The 20,836-nt window shown below is 38.9% G+C and overlaps 1 protein-coding gene across 1 annotated transcript in view; it reads left to right on the top strand.

Annotated features, from left to right (window-relative positions):
• The window catches only part of EYS (eyes shut homolog), a 1,499,666-nt gene that overhangs the window by 1,378,584 nt on the left and 100,246 nt on the right, over positions 1–20,836 (top strand). Inside the window, exon 34 of the mRNA XM_029943180.1 lies at positions 6,302–6,474. Within this exon, the coding sequence (XP_029799040.1) occupies positions 6,302–6,474 (173 nt within the window). The remainder of the gene's footprint in view (positions 1–6,301; positions 6,475–20,836) is intronic.

The following is a 20,836-nucleotide window of genomic DNA, read 5'->3' as shown; positions in this document are numbered from 1 at the left end:
GATTGAGGTCTAGGAGGCTATTTCCTGCTTTCTCCTCAAGGATTTTTATGGTTTCCTGTCTCACATTCAGATCCTTTATCCATTTTGAGTTTATTTTTGTGAATGGTGTAAGAAAGTGGTCTAATTTCATTTGTCTACATGTTGCTGTCCAGCTCTCCCAACACCACCTGTTGAAGAGGCTGTCTTTTTTCCATCGGATACTCTTTCCTGCTTTGTCAAAGATTAATTAGCCATATATTTGTGGGTCCGGTTCTGGTTCTCTATTCTGTTCCATTGGTCCATGTGTCTGTCTTTGTGCCAATACAATACTGTCTTTGTTTTTTGTTGTTGTTGTTGTTGTTGGTTTGAGGGAGAGAGGGAGGGAGGGGCAGAGAGGAAGACACAGATTCTGAAGCAGCCTCCAGGTTCTGAACTGTCAGTACAGATCCTGAGGTGGGGCTTAAACTCATCAACCATGAGATCATGACTTGAGCTGAAGTCAGATGCTCATCCGACTGAACACCCAGGTGCCCCAGTGCATCCTTTTATTTTCTCACCCATTGATACTCTCTACCTCATGCTTTTTTCCCAACCCACTTCTCTCTGTGCTAGATTTCTTTCTATTGCTCTTATCCCACCATTAACTGATTCAGATTCAATTAATTGTATGTTTCATCTATGCCCACCTCCTTTCTGTAACAATAACCAGCAGCTGATCAGTGCCAACTACTGTGCTAGGCACATTCTCATGGATATCTCATTTAAATATTTAGATTATAGCTACTTTTACCATATTAGCTCCCTGTCTGGGGTTTACTATTTTCTGAGCTTCCTCCCTTGGTAGCAAAACTTTAACTCCATTTCATAAGGACTAGTGGGTCCCATGGTAAAAGAAATGGAAAAGATATCTCTTGCTGGGAAGAAAATTTCTGATCATCCTTCACCGATGAAGAACATTATACAAAGTGAACCATGGCTTTAAGAGAGAGAAGGAGGGGTGGGGGAAGAGAGAGAGGTTATAACATAAATTCAGTCTCCCTTCACAAAATATCCACAAGATTGAATTGGACAGATCCTAGAACAAGAGGAGACAAAAATATTTTATACCATTGTGAATTATCCTTATTTTGTGTATTATCTCCTCACATGTGATTCTATAACTTTTACTATTGCTTATATCCTTTTTCATCTTCTTTGTTTCTACCCTTAATAAAATCTTTTTAATGGAAGATAAAAGCCCCTAAAGCTGAAGGACACTTTCCCGGAGCTCTCCATCCAGGGGTATATTATATAGACTATGTTTCTTTAAGTTCACTTTCTAGGCTGCCTTAAGATAATTTTGGCTTTGCATCTTTTTTCTATTATTTTCAGATTTGGCTACTTTCAAAAAGAAAAAATGAAAAACGTCAAATATGATGGTGTGCCTTACCACAAGAAATAACATCCCTTTAGGCAGCTGTGTCCTAGAGGCAAACTATCTATGGATGTTGCAACACAGATTCCACACACACAGCTGACAGCTCATTTGAAAGGAGTCCAGAAATGTTAAGGAAGACTGGGGGTGGGGCCACGGGTGTTCATGGGTATTGCTTTGTAATCAGCAGGCTCATTGTGGTACTGGAAATTCATGAAAAAGGAAGGAAAGTTCCACTTGAACCACAGCTACTTGGGATCTCATTTACATTCTTAAGCTGGTGCTCTGGTGCTATAAATAGAAGAGCCTATACATAGAGATGGGTTATTTCTGCCAATAGTGATTTTATTTTTTAGAAGCATCTAGAGACATTATTCATAAGGACTCATTTCTGTTCACTTTCCTGCAGAGAATCTCCCTCTCTTGACACTGTGGGAGGTCAACTTTGAAATCTGCTAATGATCCATTAGATAAAAAGAACGCCGGAAGAGTTATTTTTTTTTAAGTTAATACATGCAGGAGTCCTTTTAGTTGTAGAAAATGTTCAGGCATCTGGCTGTTATGTAAATAGGGGCATCCTTTTCAAGCCAGCATCTTTTGATTTTTTTTAATCAGTTAAATTTTCTAAAGATAATTTTTAATACCCATAGAAACCTAACAACAGGCATTTGATATGCTAACCATATTGTGACTTGTAATTGAGTGTGCTATAATAGTTGCAGTGCCAAAATATACAGATGTTTGCATACACTTAGGTAGTATTTTTTTCACTAAGCTTAAGATGACTGAGTGAATGTTTTCCCACTTCATCTTGTTGTTAAGTATAATATACATGCAGTAGAGTAGACCCTATATGGCACTAGTAAAACAAAAACCCTCTAATCTTTGTACTTTAGTAGATAAATATTGTATTTACAGATGTATGTTGGCCAAAAGCTAAGACGTAGCCCAAAAAGAGAAAATTATAATGTCCTGGCATCCTGCTAAAGACACAGTGGTAACAAATGCCCATCAAGCTTTTACTTTGATGAAAAATTTGTCTCAGGGGAGCTGACTTCTGCGGGTAGTAGGCTCTGCACAAAGATTGCATGATGACATTTAAAACATAGAATCATGGGTCTCACCCTAGATCTCCTCAATCAAAATCTCAGAGGGCAAGGGCAGGAATCTGCATTTTACAAGCCACTAGGAGATTCACTAGAAACATTCTTTGGTGCCAATCCACAGAACAGGTTTTAGAAGCGACTGATATTTGAATCTATGTATTACAGAACCTAGGCCCTAAAATCCTTGCTTACTGCCTAAATTCCCTTTTCACATATCTCTGCTCTGTCTTACAAAGATTAGTTCATGAACTTGGGCTATTTTCCCAAACAAGAGCAGAAGTGAGTCTTCTTTATTCCGTGGTACATGGATGGCTCTTTCCATGACACAGGTGCATAACAAATATTGGTTGCCAGCAATTGGGATTACATTTTTGTTATGGTTTATACGTAAGAACTTCAATATCTGGGCCTTTTCTGAGACCTACTTTTAATTCAGAAAATTACGCTGACTTTCTCAGAGAAAGACTTGCAAAAACAGTTTTCTGTGTGGTTTGCAGGTCTGTGACAGATAAGATTTTTAGAACTTTTTCAAATTAAAAAAGTATATTGCATGTAAATATATTCTCCCATAACTAATTGTACAGGGTCCAATAAATTCACCGAGAGTTACAACATATAAAGTAAACTGGGTCAAGGAAGGTGACATTGTTTTCATCCCTGTTTCCAAACATGGAAGATTCTCTGAGGTCATTCAGGCTTAGGGCACTTATTTTCTTGGTCAACATTGCCATTTGCTGCAGGGTGTGGTGAGGTAGGTAACAGCAAACATAGCTGACTTGCCAGCTTTTGAAAAAGTTGGGATTTAATAACGGGATCTTCGGCAAGATCTGAATAGAAGCCTTTGGGTCCAGCTGTGATACAGCTGGGAGCAAAAAAGAGGTTTTATTAAAACTATGGGTGAAATATCTGGCATTCCAGGAATGATTTTGGAACTTGAAGGTACAGTTTGAAGTGCAATGTATAGAGGCATCACCATTTTCAGTTGGTTAAAGCTAACTCTTTCTAATGAAGTGCTAATGGAATACAGAGATGGGCAAGAAGGCTCTGGGCACTTACTCATGGTGAGCCAGATAAAGGTGATCTTCCCCTTCCGTGGAGCATTTGCTATAGAATTTCCATTTCTCTTTCTGCTCTCTCTGCCTGCTGATGTACAGATGCACACAGTTAGTCATCTCCGCATGAATTTATAACAACCGACTTCTTCCAACACCTGATGAAAGCAAAAAGGAAATGAGGCTTGATTGATCAATAGGACATGATTAAAATTAGTGCTTTCCTCAGTTTTTAACAGAAAAGCATCTTTCCTGCATTTCAAATCTAGTTAGGTCTATATGATTAAAGCACTTAAATCAATCAATATTTAGGTTCATTTGACTTCATATATGTGGCCTTCTCCTTTACTATAAAGAGACTAATTTGGTCCTTCCAGAATGCAGCTTTCAAGAGTATTATAGCCCAAGAATTTATCCCAGAATACAGATGCTTAATACTAAGCTTTCAATGCCAGGTTAGATGAGTGGCGGTGAAATTACAGGAGATGTATCCATGGCCCCTAACAACATCAAGTTCCTAACTAATAGTTTAAGTCACACCAGAAGGTATCTCACTGTACTTGCTGGGTGATCTGGCTATACTTTTACCACTATCTTAGGTGAGAAGAAAGAGCAATGGCTCAAGGGTCCTCAAATTTTTGATTTGTAATACAGTCCCAAAACAGAAGAGTTTTTAGGGTGCTTTATAACCTTTTTTTTTGGCATTGATCCTTAATTTTTTCCCATTTCCAAAAACTTGAGTTTCTGTATTTGTCCACTCTATGTAAAATACCATGCAAGTTGCCATGAAAGTTATTTTGAGAAATAAGCCCACTGACCCAATCAAAGGAGGGACACAGAGACTTGGAGCACAGTGAAGGGAGGCTTTAGCCAGCGTTCTTGCAAGAGCAGGTGTCTGATGGACAGGCACACTGGAGGTGGTTACAGCAGACAACTTATCTCCCAGTGCGAGTCTGTCCCCTGATTCTTCATTGGCTGAATACTCCAGAGGTTACAGCCTTAGCCTGAAGTCACCTATGCCCTTGTAGGGCAAAAATGTACATTCCTTAAGGTGACAGTTCTTTGGTGAATGCTCATTGCAAAGCCCATGAAAGTAAGCCCATGAAATGGAGAGAGGAAAGAAGAACCAGGAAGTGAAGTATCTAAGGGTTTGGGACTATATTGTGAGAGGCGGGGGGGGGGGGGGTGTACATATTTCCAACAGGTTGTCAGGTTGTAAACCTATTATTAACTAGACAGCACAGCTTTTATTTGGCATTTCTGAAAATGAATCATCTTACTTAATTCTCACAGTTATAAAATGAGTAAATTACTCATCACTCGTGTTTGGCACCTTAAGATTCAACAAAATCTGAGGGTCTCAAAGCCTCACCCACCAATGCTAGATTTACCTGTTATGTGATACATAAGTTCTCTCCACAGTGCTCCATCCCATTGCCCCACTCCTTACATTGGCAGTGCCAGGCATCAGCTATCTGTTCTTAGGCAGGCTCTCCCTTCTGAAGGGGCAGGTGCCACCAGCAGCTATGTGGCAACGTCAGCAGAAAAAGCTAGGCAGCTGTTTGGGCCTTGTATTCACCCTGCACTTTGCTGGGATTGACACCAAGAGAGGGGTCTGCCCTCAAGGTCAGCATGGGCTGAGAATAGGAGAGGAGTGAATCCACAAAGGCAAGCTGGAGCTACCTTTACTTTAGATGTTTTCTTTTATTGTTTATCTTTGAGAAACAGAGAGAGACAGAGCGTGAGCAGAGGGGCAGAGAGAGAGGCAGACATAGAATCCAAAACCTCCAGGCTCTGAACTGTCAGCACCGAGCCCACAACCAGGCTCAAACCCACAAACCTCGAGATCATGACCTAAGCGGAAGTCTGAGGCTTAAATGGCTGAGCTACCCAGGCTCCCAGAACTACCTTTACTTTAAAAGGGGGAAATAAGGACGCCTGCGTGGCTCACTTGGTTAAGCATCCAATTCTTAATTTTTGGCTCAATCTTGATTTTGGCTCATGAGCTCATGGTTCATGAGATCAAGCTCTGAATCAGGCTCTGCACAGAGCACAGAGCCTGCTTGAGATCCTCTCTCTCTGTTCCTCTTCCCACCTCTCTCAAAAACCAAGGTTGATGGAGGGAAAGAATAGATGCAGGGAAGGCAGAAACACCAGATACCTGGTCACCATCCCCTCTGGAGATGGCATGCAGGTGGAAGAGCACAGTTTTCAGCTCTGATCTCACAGGCACTCAGCCTGAGGCCCTGGGAGTTGTTTAGTCATTACTCTCCCCACGGTGCTTTTCTTTGCAAGCTACCTCGAGGGTGGCTGTTGGAGAACTTCTCCTCAGTGGAGGAAGCTGATCACCAGCCTGAAATTCTCCTCAGGTTGCATCTAAGATGTTGTCTTCTAATAGACATTTGAAGCACTTTACAGAGGCAGTGCCACACATATTTAATGAAGACCTAAAAAGGCACCTAGGGTGCAGTAAAAGGTGAGATAAATCAAAAATAAAAATTGATGGCTTAAAATAGAATTCATGGCTTCAGACAAATTATAAAGCTGCTAATCTGCTTTCAATGTGAAGTACACAGCTACAAATACTTAACAGTTGAAAAACACAGAGAGAGAAAGGGAGAACACAAGGTGCAGCTTTTATTGTGTGTGTGTGTATGTGTGCACTTGTGCACGCAGGCTCACACTAATGCACCTGTGTGTAAAGGATCACTGTTTTCTAATTGGTTTTATCATTCCTTTTCCCTTTTCAGTGACAGTGAAAATTGGTTTTGCAAGTGTCCAAGACTGTACTCAGGCAAGGTGTGCCAGTTTGCAACCTGTGAAAATAGTCCATGTGGAAACGGTGCCACCTGTGTTCCTAAATCCAGGACAGATCCCCTCTGCCTCTGCCCTTACGGGAGGTCTGGGCTCCTCTGCACAGAAGGTAAGAGCATATGATTATTAAGCACTGAGCACCTACAAAAGGAGATGAGGCGTGTAGAAGTCACTTGCAGAAATCAGGGACAGCACCTGACTGGTCAAATATGTCTAATCCTTTCCTTGGTTCTTTTCAAGTCAATCGGGACAAGACCTATTAATGGGACTGAGCAGGTATTTCTCACAGCCATCATGTAATTACAAAGGAGGGAATGAGTTTTCCTTGAGGTCAGACTATGGAAAATCTCTGTATTATAAAATCTCAAAGTCATTCTAATGCTCAAAGAGTAACAAGGAAAATCAGATGCAATACATGAAATCAAAATATCTGATGTCATTTTGGAAAACTGAGGCAACAATATTAACAGATCTATGGATTATAGACCAGTCATTTTTTTGTTTAAAGACAACAAAACCCATGACACAGTTATTATATAACAAGAAACAAAATCACAAATAATATCCATGTGCCTCTGCTTCAAAAAATCCTAAATTGCAAAAATGTACGAGATGCTGTAATATAAGATTGTTTTAGGAAGCAACTTGCCAAAGATTATTTTGTTAGCTTTGATATACAGAAATAAATATGAATTTAAATATTTCTAGATATAATTAAAAGTATTTGGTAGTAGTATTTTATCAACTCAGGATTGGAATTATTTCATCCTTATTTTCCCCACAAAAATTTTAAAAAACAAAGTTGACCCCTCTTGTGCGAGTGGTACTTGTTACCAAATTCTGGAGTAAGGCCACCAAAGTGCGTGAAGTCCCTATGCCCTAGGTTACAGCAAACAAACAGATCTCACCTGCGCTAACTCATCAAAAAGTTAGAGCACCACACTCTGATATAACAGGTGTGAAAATTGAAATGAGTGAAAAAAGAATTCATGACTAAAAGGTATTGAAATTTGGGGAATATATATCTTTAAGGGAATTGAGACAATGGATTTGTATGTAGCTAGGAGGTGAGTTAAGAAGTACTGAGTTTCATTCTTTGCGTGGCAGAGTCATATTAGAAATTAGCCAGGTCATTTTTATAAGAAGAAAAGATATCATAGACTGGATGGAATTGAAGTTTTGTCCTTTCCAATAAAAACCTCATGCTTCCTAGATAGAACCATTCTATCAAAGTAAAAGCTATTGAAAAATACAACTGAGGAGCACCGGGGTGGCTCAGTCGGTTAAGCGTCTGTCTTCGGCTCAGGTCATAATCTCATGGTTCATGGGTTCGAGCCCCGCATCAGGCTCTGTGCTGCCAGCTAGCTCAGAGCCTGGAGCCTGGTTCAGATTCTGTGTCTCCCTCTCTCTCTGAGGGAGACTTCCATTTCTCTGAACCAAAATAAATAAAATAAATAAAAAACAAATTAAAAAATAAATTTTAAAAAAATTTTAAATACAATTGTTTACAAAAAATTTGATTACTAAAGGGTGAATCATCAGTTTTGCTTCCTACTTGAAAATCAGACGACCACATGAAATAAGAAATGAAGATTTATAAGACCCTCATCACATATTTACCAAAAAAAAATTTTCTCCTATCTCTTGGTTTTATTTGGGTTCCAGAGATGTAGAGATTTATGAATTATTGAGACAGGAAATATTAGACAATGTTTATTAGGCTCTCTGTTTCACAGTAGTTAAGAAGAAATTCTTACATGCACCCATCCAGGGAATTTCTCAAAATAATTAGCCTATCCATCAATATATTCCACAAACGTGCCAGAGCAATTGCTTACCTTCTAATTGCGAAGATCAAAAGAAAATAAAAATGGCTCAAGACCCAATACAAAGTTTATGAAAATAATTATGAAGGAAATAAATGAGGAGCATAGAGAGTAACCAGGGTGGGGGGGGGGGTACTGTCCAGACATGTGCTCATGAAAAGAGTGACTCCAGAAGAGGAGAGACATGTGCTAAAGCCTAAAGAATAAAGGGTATGGTATATGAAAACCAGGTAAACAACGATTCGAGCAAAAGAAATGGAAGTCTCTGAAGAGAGATAGAACCTAGGTTTTTTGAAGAATGGAAAGGTGCTGCTATAGCAGAGCATAGGGAGCAAGAGAGAAAAACATATCTGACGTGAGCTGGGCCTACATCGTGTAGGGTCTCAGGCCCATGAGAAGGTTTTTGGCTTTTATTTCTCAGTGCCTTAAGAAACCACTGGAAGATTTTAAAGAGGCAAGTGGTGTATATGTATTTGTTAAAACCATTCTGAGTGCAGTATATTGATTTTAGAAGGCTTTTGTCAGTGACTCTGATGAGAGATAATTTTGCCTATGACCAGGATGATGGCGGTGGAGATGGAAATAGTGGATGAATTTGAGATCTGTTCTGCAGACAGAGCTGACAGAACTTGCAATGAAGTGTGTGAGGGGGCTAAATCAAGAACAACACCTAGATTTAATTTTTTTTTGGACTATTGGTAGAATACAGTGCCTTGAGGAGGATTGAGGACATTACAGGGTTTTTATAGGGAATTATTGGGAGGTAAACAAGAGTTTTACTGGGTACAGATGAAGGAAGAGATGTCTATTAGATATCCAAATGGAGAAGATATGTAGACAGTCGGATAAATGATCCTCGGGAAAGAGAGGTCATGCCCAAAGATACAATTTAGAGAGTCATCAAAATAGAGGCAATGGTTAACATCATGGACCCAGAAATTCTCTAAGGAGAAGGTGTAGACAAAGAGGAGAAGAAGGCTGAGAACCAACCCCCTCCAAGATTCTAATATTTAGGGACCTAGTAAAGGGGAGAAAGCAATGTGAAATACTAGTCCTCTCCCCTTTCCATCATCTTTCAGCCCATAAATATCACTCCTCTTGTGATGTTACATTGTCTTAGCCTAAGCTCCCCCATCAAAGCAGAACCTGGATAAAGAAGTGCATTCAAATAGTTTTCTTTGGAAATGATCTCAAGAAACAAGAGTGCACTGGGGCGACTGGGTGGCTCAGTCAGTTAAGTGTGCAACTTCAGCTCAGGTCATGATCTCACAGTCAGTGAGTTCGAGCCCTGCATCGGGTTCTGTGCTGACAGCTCAGAACCTGGAGCCTGCTTCAGATTCTGTGTCTCCCTCTCTTTCTGCCCCTTACCTGCTCATGCTCTGTGTCTATCTATCAAAAATAAATAAATATTTTAAAAATTAAAAAAAAAACAGAACAGGAGTGTAGTGAAGACTTGGAATAAAACAGGAAAGGGGAGACAGTACAGAGGTGTCTTATGGGATTGGATCATGAACAGCTATGAACAGCTATGCTTGACTCTACTGGGACCCTATGAGGAACTTTCTAAAATGAGTATCAAAATTTTCTGCTCTTATGAGGAAATGTAAAGAATGAGTCTGAGAATTGCCTGCCCAAGGGACAAAAGATAGAAGTATTTAACCATTGGCTCGTGGTTGTTTTTTTTTTTTTGACTGCTGAGGATTGCCCTACAAGACCTTAATTTCCCCACACTCCTCCATTGCCATAGAACGTGGGCATGTGTACAAGCTCTTGTGGGCATCTCAGGCAAGAAAAAGCACCAGAGAAGCTGAGAATCAAGGAAGGAGTGCTTAACATATCAACATTCCCTTGACAGTCCCAAAAATGCCCAAAGTGTCAGTCCCTCCAGGAGCCATCTCTGCATCCAGCAGGCATCAAGGCTTTCTTTACTCCCCCAACTAGCATGAGGTAGTGCCCCTATCATTTCCTGGACCATTCACTGGTCAGTCTCACTACGAGGAGAGTCTCTAGAACATGCTGAATCTATATCTATTCAATAGAGAAAAGCATAGAGCAAACTGATAAGCATCGTCGTTGTCCAGTTGCAACTACACTTGAGAAAAGAGACAGAATAATATCCAAAACTCCCTTTTTATCTTTGCATTTTGTTAATACCAGAGGATGAAAAATCAGCTAGTTTTACCAGTCTTTGCTACATAGCACTTTCCTTTTAGATTATAGCCATATCTACCATACTAATATATTCTTTGGGAGATAATAGAAAATATAATTATGACATTTCCTACCTTGTTGATGTTTCCACTGGGGAATTCATTCCAAGGCAATCATGGCAGTGATGATGGGAGCCAAAATAAACAAACACTGCAAATGGAAAGTTCACAGCTGCCTTCCTTTGTAAAGTGCTTTACTTTCCACACTTGTGCTTCTCATTAACACTTCCTGTTGCTTCTTCCTATGCTGGAATAATCTCTTCTTGTTTTCTTAACCACATAATTTCAAAGGCAGAGGGAGGACACTTATCTTACCTCTTGCCCTCTATGTCTTTTCTAAAAATATGTCTTAATTTACCTTATCCTCACCACTTATGGCTATCAGTGGAACATGGCTTTTGAAGAAAGCAGTGTAATATGCAGATAGAGAGCCTTGGCCCTGGGATCAGTGTAACTAGGTTAAAATCCCCATTCTACTACTGACTACACTGCGGTGCAATCTTAGGCAAGTCACTTGGCCTCTCTGTACTTCAACTTCAAGGAGTCTAATTATAGAACCTAAATTACAGAGTTCCTGAGAATTAAAGGAGATAATTCATGTAAGTTGCTTAGCACATCACTGGACATATAGAAAATGCTTTTGTTGTTTTACGAGAATTCAAGCCAGGATTCTGACCCTCACAGAGAAATGCCACATCTTGTCATTATGGGAAAGAAGGCTGCGTCTCCATCCTACCTAAAAAGAAAACTCTCTAGAATGTCAAAGGAAATCAAAATTAATTTCCTTTTAAGAATTTCTCTAAGTTGGTGACAGTCTTCACAGTGATTAGACAAGCCAGGGGTATTACAAAGTCAGGTAGAAAAGTGGCGCTCCAGGGATACAGATAATCACCAGGCTATTTAAGGACATGATACCTCTATAAAGCAGCGTAATGTCAGGCTGGCATTTTGTAATGGCATATTTCAAGTACATGTAATTTTCTGTCATGTAAGCTCCTAACTCTTTTGATAGCATCCACTCTGATACGATACAGCTTTTTCTCTCTCACTCACCAGCTGTTTGATTACCCTGCTGTTCAACCCATCTCAATATCCCTCATTTCCCTCCGTGCTTAAATCCTATATTTTCCAACTCCTGGTTACAAAGAAATGTTAAAAGATCAAGCCCAACTCCAGAGGGGAACAAGGAGACAGGGTGACTGTGGCCACACAAGAAAGCCCTCAGGGAAGTGTTCTCCTTGCTCAGGCTTGAAGGCAACCTTTGAGCGTCCTGCATTTTTTCTTCCTTAAGAACTGAGGGAATTGCCTCTCCTTTTGCTCAGTGTTCACACCGCCTGCCTTTCACCTTTTTTTCTATTTGACCATCTGTAGAGAGAAAAAGTTGGATTGGCACATCTGAAAAAGCAGCACGTAAAATAAATATATATATATATATATTATTGTGCACTAGAATGTTCTTGAAAAAAAATAACTTTGAGTGACTCCTGCAATCCAACCCACTGACAATGAATTAGCACCTTTCTTCCATTTATGCAAGTGGTAGTCTCAGCAAAGTTACAGTTATTGTTCCAATAACTACTACCAGCACTATGTGTTTACAAGCAAATGAGTCTGCGTGTGCACGCGTGTGTGTATGTGCACCTGAGAAAGATTTCCTAATCAAAATCTTTCATTAGGTTGAGAAATTGCTTGTGTCTATAGTTACTGCTTTCACTTTTCTCTAAAGGCATTATGCTTCCTACCAATGAGTCGTATTGGATTTGTTACACACACACACACACACACACACATACACACACACACCTATTAAAAACAAGAGAATAAGGTATTTTGGCTTGCGAAATTATAGTAGTTCTGGCAGTCTGCCAGTCACTCAACCTATATATCCTCTCTTTTCCTTATTAATACATTCAGATTGTGTTGGGGGCAGAAATGTAGCCAGATAAAATGTCCCAGCCAATGTCCCTGAGCCTGGGTGGCTCACTAGGTTAAGCATCTGACTTCAGGTCATGATCTCAAAGGCTTGTGAGTTCGAGCCCAGCATCAGGCCCTGCCCTGAGAGCTCAGAGCCTGGAATCTGCTTCAGATTCTGTGTCTTTCAGGACTTCTAGGCGTCCTCTAGCCCCTCTCCTGCTCATGCTCTGTCTCTGTCTCTCAGTAAATAAGTGTAAAAAATAAATAAAACATAAAATAAAAGTCCCAGCCTCTATTCAAACAATGTAGTCATAGGATTAAATTATGATAACTGGATATTGGAAGTGGTAGAGTATTGTATTGACCTCTGGAAAAGGTCATGCCCAAAGGCGGCATGACCCCCAGCCTTGCTTCTTTTTTAGGCTCATTCTAAGCCTAGAAAGTGTATGAGGTGACTCAAGTACCAGAAGTCATCTTGGTTCATAAAGTGACCTTGAAAATCCATGCTAGGATAGTGAAACAAAAACATGGAAAAGCTTAAATTCCTGAAAACTATAAAACTACCATACCATTTAGGGACTATCTAACATAACACTTTTTGTCAATGAGGGAGGAAGAATCTATTTTGTTTAAACCTCTGTTATTTTGACGGCACCTGGATGGCCCAGTTGGCCAAGTGACCAGCTCTTGGTTTCAGCTCAAGTTAGGATCTATGATTAGTGGAATTGAGCCCCGCATTGTGCTTTGTGCTGACAGCATGGAGCCTGCTCGGGATTCTTTCTCTCCCTCTCTGCCCCTCCCCCCAAAAAGAAATAATTAAACATTTAAAAAAACCTCTGTTATTTTGTTATACATTATCTGTTATTTGTAGATAAACCTGATTTTTACTGATACAATCAGTGTCAAGGTTTCACTTTCACTGAAATTTATATCCTGATATGTTTTCTTAAATATTTCTGATTTTATTCATAGGCCCTTAGATTCCCTCTCAAAGAGAAAATACAAGATCTTTGTATCTTTTCTTCTTTCAGTCTAGAAGATTTAATAAATTACAACTTTACAAAATATATTTTGCAACCCATTGAAAGTGGGGTATGAAAATTATGCCAGTATTGTTAAAGAAATACCAAAGTAAGCAGCAAAATGAAAACTATTATTTTTGCAAATTAGAAAAATAATAAAGCAAATTTTAGATCTTACTTATGAGACATTACATCTCATTTTAAAAGCACCCCCATGGGCCAATTTCTAATAATTGCACTAAATGAAAAATCAAATTAGTTTGTAGATTTTCACATCTCAATTCCTAGAAAGGCATGCAGCTAATATTGTCTGCTTTTAGAAAGAGAACAAAGAATATTCACTATCAAACTCTGAGTGTTTGCTTCTGGAACACTGTCAATAGAACACTAAACTGTAAAGGCCAAATGTTCCTTTTGTTCACTCCAGCACTTTGTCATTGTTTAGCAACCTCATGGAATTTTCCCTCCCAACAGAAGCATTTCCTGCTTATTAAAAATGTCTTTAAAATGGATAGACTATGCACAGGAGTAGAATTGTCTCTCCTGAATATATTTATGGTAAATTGATTTTGTAGACATTTGTGGAAGTGTAACCCTCTGTTTCTCCCATAGCTCACGAGAGAATTTAACTTTGCAGGTCTGTCAGTCCAGGCCCTCCCACAAAGAGTAGATTTTTTTTTATATATATCAAATGAATACTGTCAGATCCTACCACACCTATCAGGTTCTGCTTGGTCAGTTTAAGAGCTGTGCTAATGTAATGCACCTGCCAGTTACCAAGCAATGGAGAGCACAGACACATTTGTTCTACATTAAAAAATTCTTCACAGAAATGGAAAATTGATTAGAGTCTGAGTAAATATATGCTACATGAAAAACTGTAAAGTCAACATTTTATGAAGAGGCAATGGAGTTTATTGATTGTTAGGTTTGAAATAAACAGAGATGGAGATGCCTGTATGTGTTGTAAATTGCCTACCATTCTACACAATGGTTAGCAGTTATTCAGTTTAAGGGGTTTTTTTGTCTGCTTGTTTATTTCCACTGACACACTCACATCGTCTTTTCAAATATTTGTCATTCCATGACTTTGTGCTTGAAAATGTTTTTTTATTTCTCTTAGGATGAGGTAAGAACTGCTTAAAATAAAGCACAAACCTGACATGGAAAGACCCCCACCTTCCCCTCTAGCCCTCTTATCCCGCTTCTGTCAGGTCAGACTATTTTGTATTTATTTTTTAAATGGTGGCCATATCTTACACCAGCCTTCCCTCAGACAGTAAACCCTGTAAAGGGAGATGTCACATCTACCTTGGCCGTCACCATACCTGTGGAGTGGCAAATGTTGCCTGGCAGATGGTAGGCTCTCAAATTTTTGCTGAATTGAAAGTGATCTGAAAGTTCTTCAGAATATTCATCTAAGCAGTTACCTGGGCCTACTACTATTATGACTGTTACTTAGAAGCTGGTCAATAAGTATTTGTCAAATTGAAAAGATAAACGAATAAAGCAATCAATAAATGAATAATCTAATCTGGAACATTTCCAAAAGTATGTTCCGCAGCACACTAGTGTGGTAAGGTAGCCCGTAAAAAAGAGTTTGTTGAAATGAACTTAACATCTACTGAGTACTTAATATATGTCAGCCCCTCAGCTAAGTACTTTACCTTCATCTTCCTACATGACCCACATAATAACCCAATTAAGTATGCCATTATTTCCATTGTGCAGATAGGGAAACTGAAGATCAGATAATTTAAATAACCAGTCAAGGGGGATGCCTAAGTGGTTCAGTGGGTTGAGGATCTGACTCTTGATTTTTGTTCAGGTCATGATCCCAAGGCCGTGGAATCAAGCCCTGTGTCAGGCTCCATCTGAGCATGGAGCCTGCTTAAGATTCTCTCTCTCTCCTTCTGTCCCTCTCTCTCACTCTCTTTCTAAAAAAAAAAAAAAAAAAAAAAAAATTGGGGCACGTGGGTGGCTCAGTCGGTTAAGCGTCCAACTTCAGCTCAGGTCATGATCTCACAGTTCATGGGCTCAAGCCCTGCCTCCAGCTCTATGCTATCAGCTTGGAGCCTGTCTTCAGATTCTGTGTCTCCCTCTCTCTCTGACCCTCCCCTGCTCACTCGCTCTTTTCTCTCTCTCTCAAAATAAAGATAAAAACATTTTTTAATTTTTTTTTAAAAATTAATAACAGTTAAAAATTTTAAGCAATTTTAAGCAACCAGTCAAAAGTGAAATAGTTCACGAGTGATGGGTATCTCTGGAATCCAGATCTCTCTGACTTCAGCCTTTCTTTAAAACATCATACAGTACTCTGCCCCCATTCAGGAATTCAAGTGTGTAGTAGCACAGTGACTATTAGAAGTCCTGTAATAACTCAGCATTAAACAAGGAGCTCTTCTTCCTCACAGAGCAGAACACACTGGAGTTGCTCCCAAAGTGGTACATGTATACTGCACTGTGGTATTGGAAGAAAATACTAGTTCTCTTTTTTACCTCAATCTTTTAATTTCTACTTCTGTGTTTTTTGTCCATATTATATTAGTGTATTAATACACTAAAAACAATTTTTTACTGTTTGTATTTATTTTTGAGAGAGAGAGAGAGAGACAGCCTGAGCAGGGAGGGTCAGAGAGACAGGGAGATACAGAATCTGAAGCAGGCTCCAGGCTCTGAGCTGTCAGCACAGAGCCCAAAGCGGGGCTCAAACCCATGAACCATGAGATCGTGACCTGAGCCGAAGCTGGCTGCTTGACCGACTGAGCCACCCAGGTGCCCCACTAATAACAATTTTAAATAAATAATAGAGAGAGAGACCTTTCGCTTTCAAACATGGTCTGAGATTTTTATTAATCACATTGATTTCATAGAATTAATTTAGAAAAGCTGATTTCAAATTATGGTTGAAATGTTTGGGAGGGGCAGCTGGGTGGCTCAGTCTGTTAAATGTCCAATTCTTGATTTTGTCTCAGGTCATGATCTCATGATTGTGAGATGTAACCTGTTGTCCAGCTCTGTGCTGGGTGTGGAGCCTACCTGAGATTCTCTCCTTCTCCCTCTGCCTTTCCTTTGCTTGTGAGCGCGCTCTCTTCTCTCTTCTCTCTCTCTCTCTCTCTCTCTCTCTCTCTCTCTCTCTCTCTCTCTCTCTCTCTTTCTCTCCCAAAAAAAAAATGTTTGGGATATACAATATGTAAAATTTATTATATGATTCCAATTGTCTGGTACTGTTAAAGAGAACAATGGGGTGGCATATTCAAAAGCTGTTTATTCATGTTCTTAAAGTACATTAAAAGCACCCACTCATCCCATCACAATTAAATTTACTAAAATTTGCATTCTCTAAGCTCATGGTAACTGAGCTGTGGAAAAGACAGTAAGAAGACTGTGGACGCAGGAGTAAAGTGACTACTACCTCTGCCAATACCAGCAGCAGTCTCACTGTAGAAAGTCAGGGATTGAATGTGCGTGTGCCGTGGACCCATTTTATGGAAGTGTGCTCATTGGTGGTAGGCGTTCCCAAATACAGAGTCACTAAGGCCACTGAGACCTAAACTATGCAGAATAAGTCTAAGTGGGAGCTATTTCTCCTTTTTATGCATTGCAGTTGAATAAAAATGAACCGTGCTTAAAATTATATTATTCATTTATCAGTTAGGGTTTTGTTTTGTCTTGATTTGTCTCAGTGAGTCAAATGACTTGATTCTCACTTTTTTTCTTTGTACTTTAAGCAAATGATGACCCTTCAATATTGTAAGTGTCTGAAAATTACCCAACTTTTATAGAGAATCATATCACCGCTTAATATGAATTACCACTCATAAAATTGGGGAGATGCAAGTTATAATTCACATATTCAATACAATCAACTAAAGCTGAAAAGGATGCCACTTTTAGTGATATCGTTTTGTCAATTAAGACAGATAAACAATTTCATAAAGAAACATATTAACCCATCAAAGGAGCATTTTTAGAAAGTGTATCAATTACTGTAGAAATAGTCAAAATCATTAAACTGATAAATTCAGTGCTCTAATGTCCTGTGTCTGTGATTAAGGGACTTGGTCTAGGAGGTCTGGGATTCCTGTCATTATGCATGTGTGAAACAAAGAATAAATGGGGGAATAATGAGGAAAAATTAGAGAAAGAGGATATTTCTGAGAATTAGTTAGAGTTTATAAGGAAATCTTGACTGCATATGTACTTCTGTTGCATTAAGAGTATCCAGTGTATCCAACACATATATGCTTTCCACAATACTGAGCATTCCATGTACCTTCTCTTACCTTATCATATCCCTACTCTTGAGAAATGAAGGATAAGTCCATGAGTAAGGGTAAGCAGTCTTAGATAATCAAGTCATGATCCCAGTTTGGTGCTAGTGATGGTATTATAAGTGCTGAATGAGAATGTGAATGTGAACTGCAAAAGGGAGTTCTACACATTCGGTATCAGCAGTATAGCTTATGTCTCAAAATGTATAAATCACTTATTGTGAACAAGAATTCCCAAAGAGCTATTTGAGTCCTTATTTTTATAAGTAGAGAGTGTTACAGGGATTACTAAGAACTAGAATTCCTATTCATTTTTGAAATTTTAAAATTTGAAGAGTAAAAAAGATAACTTGGAAAAGCTCACCTATTAAAATATTTTAAATTAAGGTGTTTTTCTTACGGGCTAAACAGTAGACAAATAGAGGTGGATTTTTAATTCCCCTGTTCAAATGAAAGCACATTGGTCCTGAGTAAGGGATTTGCTGGGAGTGAATTAACTCTTTCTGGATTCTGTTGTTCTCAGTAACTTACAAGCATCACTAGTGCCTTGTAAGGTTAATATGGCTCTTTGAAAGTCAGCGTTTTAGTGCCCATTTCAATTTTCATCCATGACTTAACACCTGGCAGGGAACATCCCATCTTTTCCGGAGGGCAAATCTAAATATTGCACCTAATGATTCCGTCTCCAAAATGACATTTTGTAATTCTCTTTGCCATCCTAAAGGGGCCAAGGGTATTTTTGAATCTCATCTTTTTTGTTCTTGTGAATTAAGTCAACTTGAAATTGTTAAAGCGAGACTCTTTCTGCCCCCAAGACTTTAAGCTCTAGAGAAAGAAAAGCTGTCATCAGAGTGAGTGGCTGATAATTTTGCTTGTTGGAGTGTATCCCTGCCAGTCTCCAGGTGGATGGCTTAACATACACCTTGTTGACAGCTACCACCGGAGGGGGCTTTCCTGAAGAAATACCACTGTGGCTGCCCTGCTGAGTGAGTCCCCAAGGACTTGTCAGGGTTGCTGTCTTAACCATGGTGCAGTTGCTTTTTCCTCAGATAGCTGTATCCTCTGCACATTTTAAGTTTGATTGCCTGTGTAAGCTTTCAAAGCAGAATGTTTAAGAATCATATATTTCAGAGGTCTTTTTGTTTGCGGACTGTAAAACCCCGTTACAGTGTCTCCTGTTTCTTGCCTCCATTATACCTCTCTCCTTCTTCCTTGTAATAAACAGCCACCTTTGAGAAAAGTACACCTTTAGGATCCTGGATTTTGAGCAACTGAACTTTAGTCTAGATCAGTGTAGCAAAAGGAAAATAGAAAGCCTCAACAGCCATTTTTCCCATGTGTTATGATAATTAGGGAATTACACAACTTCCCATCCTGCAAATCAGACTTAAGGTGCCTCTCTACCAACATCTAAAAGCTTTCCTGGTAATTCAACACTTGCCCTCTTGGAATAAGAGAATATCTGAACACCTGTGCAATACACAAAGGGCTGCAAATCTATGGGTGTATTAAGCAAAGTCTAATTATAACTTGATAAAAAAAATCCCCTTAACAAAAGCCTATTTCCAGAGAATCAGCTTTTATAAGAACAAACATAGAAATGATTATATCCCAAATGTGCTACTTGGTAAAATTGAAAAGAAGTATTGCTCAAAGTATTCTTAGGTACAGAAAGCAAAAGAACAACACCTCTTTTTTTCACCCTTTATTCTCCAGAGTAGAGTGGGGTGCTTGATCTTATCAACTCTTTAACACCTGCCGACTGTTAATTAATGAACTTCATTGTTTCAACAAACTCGAGTAGATATTCTTTTATTAACTAACAAGTATTTACATCACTTTATAGATGAAGTTAGCAGTATTAAACTATTAGTGTTGTGTGACGCGGAGGCCCTACACTTGGAGAACAGAGCCTAGATCCAGGTCCAACAGGTGAAACAATCAGCTGTGTGACCTCCAACAAGTCACTTCACATCCTATACTTCACTTTCGTCATCAGCTAATAAAGGAACTGAATAGATTGTCTTCCTCCTCTTCAATTTGTTTTATTCTGATCAGAACTCTTTGATTGAGAATAGGAAAAATTAATTATGAGTTATTCCTGCTGATTCAAGTGCAGTTTTATTCTGTGTCTCCTCCATTGTAGGTCATTACAGTTCATTATGAAATGGCTAATCAGAGTTAGCAGTTTAGTTAGTGCTTGCAATCAAGACATTGTTCTAAGTGCCTTATATAAGATATCTCATTTAATCCTCAAAAGAGCACAGAGAGCAGCTCTTATTATCATCCCCATTTTATAGATGAGAACACTGAAAATTAAAGAAGGTAAATAACTAGTGTGAAGATGGCTGGTTAGTAGCAGGGCTGTACTCTGAACCTTTATGTTACACTGAATCCCACAAATATGCTCAAATACAGTTTAAGTTATACTGTATTTAAAACAAAATCTAATCATGGAAGTGATTACTGATCATTTTAATAGAAACTGAAGTAAAAACTACCTTCTTAAGAATAATACATCTGGTATAAAATTAGGAATCATTGATAAAGTTTTACCATATTATTAAAATGCTATCTAAATATACCTAAATACTTGGAGAGAAGTGTTAGTTATCAATTATGACTTTTGTCCCCTTGGTACAGACATTTATTATTAGATTTGACACCAAGATGCTTTGTTTTATTTTTTTAATATTTTATCTATTTTTGAGAGAGAGAGAGAGTGCACGCATGAGCAGGGGAGGGTCAGAGAGAGAGGGAGACACAGAATCTGAAGACAGGCTCCAGGCTCTGAGCTAGCTGTCAGCACAGAGCCTGACCTGGGGCTCGAACCCACAAACCGTGAGATCATGACCCAAGCCGAAGCCAGATGCTTAATTGACTGAGCCACCCAGGTGTCCCCAAGATGCTTTATATTTATTGAAAATAATTCAAATTAGAAATTCAGTATTAGAAATTATCTGGAAATTATGAGATAAATACTATTTAATTATGTCATTTTAACTGTAGGAAAATTCATACTATAATTTATTCATTTCACAAATACTAATTAAGAACCTATTATGTGCTAGGCCTGTCCTCAGTGCTTAATAAAACTTGGTAAACAAAACAAACATACCTTCTTTCTTCAATGAGTCTTAACATCCAAAAATGGGACAGGCAAAAAGTGAAGAAATAAATATGTAATTCCAAATTGTGATTGGTACTGTGGGAGAAATAGAGACA

Source organism: Suricata suricatta, chromosome 7 (assembly GCF_006229205.1).
Source record: "Suricata suricatta isolate VVHF042 chromosome 7, meerkat_22Aug2017_6uvM2_HiC, whole genome shotgun sequence".
NCBI lineage: Eukaryota > Metazoa > Chordata > Mammalia > Carnivora > Herpestidae > Suricata > Suricata suricatta.
This window is presented reverse-complemented; position numbering and strand designations above follow the sequence as displayed.